Here is a 6,763-nt window from a genome sequence, read left to right as displayed (position 1 = left end):
AGGTATATTTATTTTTGTAGATTTTACATACCAGTGAATGTGTTTTGTTAGAAGTCTCCATCCCTGTTTAGCTAGCATCGATAGGTTGAAAGCTTTGAGATCTTTAAAACCCAAACCTCCTGAATGTTTGTCTCTGTTGATTGAGTCCCAACTTATCCAACGTATTTTCTCTCATTCTGTTTTTATCTCCATCAAAACTGTATCATCATTTTATGAATTTCATCTAAAAGAGTATTTGTAAGCTTAAAACAGCTAAGCGAGTAAATCGGTATCGCTGTGCCAATCGCCTTTATCAAAACCTCTATTTGGCTTGCCGAAAGCATCGTTCTTTTCAACCTTATCTTTAACAAATGAGAAGGTTTCTCTTTTGGTTCTATTGACAACTGATGGAAGGCCCAAATAATGATCTTGAGCACCAATATTAGGAACCCCAATCAAAGTAGCTAGTTCTGTCTGGGTTGTTTGAGGCGTATTCTTGCTGAAAAAAAATGGCTGACTTGTTTAAATTAACGAGCTAGCCACTCAACTTGCTATATTGCTGTAGGATACCTAGGATCTTGTCACATGATTGCCTTTTAGCTCTTCCAAAAAATATAGAATCGTCTGCGAATAATAGGTGGTTAATGGAGGGGCATCTACTATTTAACCGGAGTCTCTGCAGTAAGTTATTCTGTTCTCCTTTGTGGAGTAGAAAGGACAATCCCTCTGCACAAATAAAAAAAAGATAGGGAGAGAGAGGATCTCCTTGACGGAGCCCTCTGCTTGGCCTAAAGAAGCCAGTAGGAATTCCTTCCACAACAACAGATTAAGAGATTGTAGACACACACTCTTTAATCTACCCAATCTACTTATCACAGAAATCTAATTTCGCCATCATAAACCAAAGAAAACTCCATTCAACCCTATCATAGGCCTTACTCATGTCAATTTTAAGTGCCATATCATGATTACTATAGTCCTTATTCTTCAAAAAACACATAATATTCATGAGCCACTAAAATATTATCACTAATGAGTCTTCCTCGGATAAAAGCACTTTGATTGTCACTAATAATTTTATTCATAAAAGGTTGCAGTCTATGAACAAGTACGTTAGAGATGATTTTGTAGAACATAGTGCCGAGGCTGTCATCTGAATTTGATTAATTGCAGTTGCATTTTGTATCTTTGGAATGAGACAAATTTGAGTGTGATTGAACCCCTAAGCATGCGTCCTCCTCCAAAAAAGCTTCTAACAGCTTTGCATACATCCTACTTGATAGTATTCCAATAAAATTGGAAGATTTGGATATAAAGCCATCATCACCTGGGGCTGCTTCTGGAATAATAGAATAGACGGCCCTTTTGCTCTCTTCTTTGGTAGTTGGCCTTGTTAGTCATCTATTTATTTCCGCATAAATCTTTCTTCTAAGTTGATATTTTTTAAAGTAAGATTTTGAATATTAGTCTTGGTTTATAAAGTAAGTTGAACAAATTTTATGTTGTGATTATAGTCCTATTTATAAAGATCCACTATAATAATGATGTCTTTAATATACGTTTATTGATTACAAATTATAAGGGGAGATGGATTGAATTTACGAGGCGCATATAAGAATTCGTTTCAACCTTATTATCCATGCAATAAAAGGAAAAAAGGATGGTGAATTTCGGACAGGAAAAAGTTTAAATAACTCATTAGGGGTGTAACCAACTGAAATAAACTAATGAAAAATTTGATTTTAAAATTTATTTATTTTTTAATTTTCAAAAACACAAAACCCTTCCAACAACGCCTTCCAACCCTTCGACGTCTCCATTATCTCCTCCATTCTCATCTCCAACGACGAGGATGCTGCCCACACCCACGGCATCTCCCTTCTTTACTCCGACGATGACAACGCCTTCCACATCACGACTTCTCCCTTCTCTCCTCCAACAACGACGACGCCATTCCTATCCTCCTTCGACGATGATTCATTCCAAACCTTCGGCGTTCTCGTCTCTCTTCCAACAACGACGATGCCGAGCATTGTGTTCTCCTTTCCTTTTGTGTCCCTACCATATAATCGTGTTCCCCCTCACAATATGTGCCCGACTCTTAGTGCTTTGCTTGTCCATCGCGCCACTGCACCACTACTACGCCCCCGCCACGTGCCCCCTGGAAGTGCACCTGACGTGACACTGTGCTGTTGCTGTTGGAGTCATCTCCTCGCATAAAAAACGGCGTGGCCACCCCTTTCATCTTCTCACACAAGATCTTCTTGATTTTGGATGATTCTTTTTACTAGTTTTTGATGTTTTTTTCTCTTAGGTTTTATATTTTTTTCTTATGTTTTGGATGTTTCTTTTTTTAGGTTTTGGATGATTTTTTTAATAATTTTAGATGTTTCTTTTCTTAGTTTTCAGATGTTCTTTTTTCAATAAATTTTGAATATCTCGCTTTTGTTAGATTTTGGATGTTTCTTTTTTGTTACGTTTCATATGTTTCTTTTTATTAGGTTTTGGATGATTATTGTTACTTGTTTAAGATTTTTTTCCTCCTAGGTTTCGGATGTGTCTTTTTTTATAAAAAGTATTTTAGATGTTTTTATATGTGTTTTCTTTTTAGGTGTTTGGATGATTTTGTTAATAGTTTTAAATGTTTGTTTTCTTAGTTTGTGGATTTTTTTTCCCAATACTTTCGGATGTCTCGTTTTGTTAGGTTTTAGATTTTATAAAATAATTTTGGATATCTCTTTTTTGTTAGGTTTTGGATGTTATTTTTGGTACGTTTCAAATGTTTCTTTTTATTTGATTTTGGATATTCTTTTTATAATGATTTTAGATGTTTGTTTTTATTTTATTTTAGATGTTTTTTTTAGATTTTGAATGTTTCTTTTGAGATTAGTTTTAGATATTTCTCATTAAATTTGAAATCATATTCTCTCTAAAAAAAGGTTACTAGTTGTGTCAGTGGTTCCTCTTTGAAAGCTATTTTTCAAAAGAAAAGAGCTAAGTCTCTCATACCAAGCTCTAGGAGCTTGTCTTAAACCATAGAGAACTTTAGATAATTTGAAAACATGATCATAATGCTCTTTATTTTCAAAATCAGGAGGCTGCTCCACATACACTTTTCTATCTATCACTCCATTCAAAAATGCACATTTTACATCCATTTGATATAATTTAAAACCACAAAATGCAGCATATGCTAAGAGAAGTCTTATGGCTTCCATTCGAGCAACATGGGCAAAGGATTCATCAAAATCTATTCCTTCTTCTTGGTCATATCCTTATGCCACTAGCCTTGCCTTGTTTCTTGCAATGCTACCATCTTCTCCCAACTTGTTCCGAAATATCCACTTAGTGCCGGTCACTTTCTTTCCACTTGGCCTTGGAACCAAAGTCCACACTTGGTTCTTTTGAAACTCAAGAAGCTCATCCTCCATAGCTTTAACCCAAGAGGGGTAACTAAGGGCTTCCTTAACGTTTTAAGGCTCTATTTGTGAAAGAAGAGCAATGTTTGATCCTTCATTTGCCTTTCTAGTGGAAGACCGTGTTTGCACTCCATGAGAAACATCCCCAATGACAAATTCCTCAGGAAAATTCTTCAAGAATCTCCATTCACGAGGTCTGGTGGATTTGGAGACAGATTCAGATACCAAGGGATTTTGGGTGTTGCTGTTTCCAGGATCTTCTTCAGATTCATGAGACATAATGGAATTGTCTCTTGAATTTTCAGCAGTTGCAGTTTCTGGTTCAGCTTGACCAGAATTTTTCTTTTCATGATTTTGAGCAGTTTTATCTTCTTTTTGAGATTGATTTCCTGCATCACAATCTTCTAAAATGCTTTGCACCAAATTAGTATCACAAAACGTAACATGTATGGACTCCTCAATAATCCTAGCATCTTGATGATAAACCCTATATGCTTTACTAGTTATGGAATATCCTACAAACAAACACTCATACGCCTTTGGATCAAATTTACCCAAATTATCCTTGTTATTCAAAACAAAACATTTGCTTCCAAAGATGTGCAAGTAGTCTAAGTTTGGTCGGTAACCTTTCCAAATTTCATAAGGGGTTTTCTTCAAAAATTTTCTTATGATTGTTCTATTCAAAATGTGGCAAGCCGTGTTAACCGCTTCAGCCCAAAGGAATTTTAGAACATTACTCTCACGAAGCATAGCTCTTGTCATTTCTTGTATGCTTCTATTTCTTCTTTCCACAACACCATTTTGTTGTGGTGTTCTTGGACAAGAGAAGTTGTGAGATATTCCAAATTCCTCACAAAAGGATTCAAATAAATTATTTTCAAATTCAGTTCCATGATCACTTCTTATAGAAGAGATTTTTAAATCTTTTTCATTTTGAATTTTCTTGAAAAAAGGTCCAAAGGCCAAAAAGGCTTCATTTTTGTGTGCAAGAAATAAAACCCAACCAAACCTAGTATAGTCATCCACAATTACTAAACCATAATGTTTACCACCTAGGCTTTGAGTTCTTGTTGGACCAAATAAATCAATGTGTAGCAACCCAAGTGGTCTTTTAGTAGAGATATATTCCTTTGGTTTAAAAGAAATTTTTGTTTGTTTTCCCATTTGGCAAGCATCACAAGTGATGTCTTTGTCAAACTTTATCAAAGGAAGGCCTCTTACTAATTCTTTCTTTACAAGTTTGTTTATTTGAAACATACTTGCATGGCCCAATCTCTTGTGCCATAACCACTTTTCAGATTCTTTAGAGTGAAGACAAGCTACATTTTGATCCTTTAGCTCATCAAGAGTAAGTCCATACATATTATTAAAACGCTCGGCAATAAACATCACTTCATTTTTCTTTTCATTAACAACACAGCATTCAAGTCTTTTGAAAGTCACTAAATATCCTAAATCACACAGCTGACTTATACTCAAAAGATCGTGCTTCAAACCACATACCAAAAGTACATCATCAATGAAAGTAGATTGCTCATTACCTACTTTTCCAACAGCAATAATTTTACCTTTACCGTCATCTCCAAAGGTCACAAAACCTCTATCATACTTATTTAGTTTGATGAAGTAAGTTGACCTTCCAGTCATGTGCCTTGAACATCCACTATCCATGTACCACATGTCCTTTTTGTTCTTGGATGCTAGGCAAATTTGCATGAAGAGTTTCAAGTAGCCTTAGGTATCCAAATTAATTTGGATCATTTGAAGTTAATCCATCTTGGTTTCCCAAGTGCATTGAAATCACAAACAACATTGTAAACTTTATTTCCTACAACTCTTTTTTCAATGAAACATTGTGCATATGAGTGACCAAATTTCTTGCAATTAACACAATAATTTTCTGATGTGTGTCGCTGAAATTGAAGTGAGTTATATTGCTTGAAATGATTAAAGTGTTGAAATTTTCTGGTTTTTGGAGGAGATGCATTTCTTTTGATAAACTGATTTTTATTAAAATTGTTCCTCTTTGCAAACGCATTTTCACCAGAATTTTTTTGAACATTTGGACTTTTCGAATATGAGATTTTGTTGTAAAATGTTGGTTTCTTGAAAATAACCTCATTTTTTGAAATGTATCCCAAACCCGGCCTAATTGAACTCGGTTCGGTTCTTGGTAAAGGCTCAGTTTCACTTGTGTATACTTCATCAAATGTTAGAGCATATCCAATACCAGATTTGTTTGGTATGGTTTTGGTATTTGATGAAGAAGCCACAAATTTTATAGAGGAAGTATTGGAAACTGCATCTTTCTTGGCTATGTAGCCTAAACCAGATTTTTCAAACAATGGTCTTTAACTTGCAAGTAATTTGTCCAAGTTACTAGAACCTTGAGAAAATTTTGCTAAGTCACCATTAAGCTTTTTAATCATATCATTTAATCTTTCATTTTCAGCAATTAACTCATGAGAATGATCCACAATGTGCTTTCCTTTTAATTTTTCATGTTCAGATTTTAGAAATCTGTTTTCTTCAATGATGTCCAAAGCACATTCAGTTTCCTTCACTTTTTCTTTTAAAAAATCATTTTTAGCTCTTAACACATCTCTTTCAGATCTGCATTCATTGTACTTGTCAAGCAGTTTTGAGGTGTTTAAAGTGAGATCATCAATAATAGCATGTAAGTGCTCAATGGTCAAATCATAATAATTTACCTCATCAAGATTGTTGTTTCCAGCCATGAAGCAATATTTATCATCTCCTTCAGATTCTTCTTCTTCATTTGAGTTGTTCTCAAGATCCTCCCAAGCTGCCATGAGCACTCTCTTCCTTTCCTTCTTTCCTTTGTCCTCCTTTTTGAGCTTTGGACAGTTTAGCTTGAAGTGTCCAGCCTCCTTGCAGTTATGGCACGTCACTTTGCTCAAGTCGATCTTGTGCTCCTTTGAACTTGAACCCTTGTATTTGCCCTTGTTCTTCATCATCCTTCTAAATCTCCTAGCAAAAAACACAAACTCATCATCTGAAATACTATCATTAGACTCAATCTCTTTTAGTTCTATTTGTGATTTGAGGGTTATTCCCTTTTTGTTTGAGTCTGTGTTTGTGTGTGTGGTTTCATAGGCAAGGAGTTTTCCTCTCAGCTCATCATAGGTTATGGGACTTAGGTTGTTGTTCTCGGTTAGGACAGTGGCAGTGGTTTCCCATTCTTTTGTGAGGCTTCTAAGGAGTTTTCTTACCAAGGTTTGTTCTGCATAGTTTGTACCCATAGCATCAAGGTTGTTGATTATGATTGAGAATCTCTCAAATGCTTCATCAATGCTTTCTCCATCCTTCATGTTAAACATCTCGTACTCTTTTTGTAGCAT

At 35.2% G+C, this 6,763-nt stretch overlaps 1 protein-coding gene across 1 annotated transcript; it reads right to left on the bottom strand.

Annotated features, from left to right (window-relative positions):
* Positions 1–1,862: 1,862 nt before the first annotated feature.
* LOC148562920 (uncharacterized) lies at positions 1,863–6,763 on the bottom strand. The gene is made up of 2 exons (XM_088491065.1): positions 6,030–6,763; positions 1,863–2,037 (listed from the first exon to the last, which is right to left on the bottom strand). The coding sequence occupies exons 1-2, from the start codon at positions 6,761–6,763 to the stop codon at positions 1,863–1,865; spliced, it is 909 nt and encodes a 302-aa protein (XP_088347191.1).

The sequence above is a fragment of the Arachis ipaensis genome, chromosome B6 (assembly GCF_059453495.1).
Source record: "Arachis ipaensis isolate K30076 ecotype BB chromosome B6, ASM5945349v1, whole genome shotgun sequence".
Taxonomy (NCBI): Eukaryota; Viridiplantae; Streptophyta; class Magnoliopsida; order Fabales; family Fabaceae; genus Arachis; species Arachis ipaensis.
The sequence above is the reverse complement of the archived record's forward strand: the minus strand, read 5'-3'. Positions and strand labels throughout refer to the sequence as shown.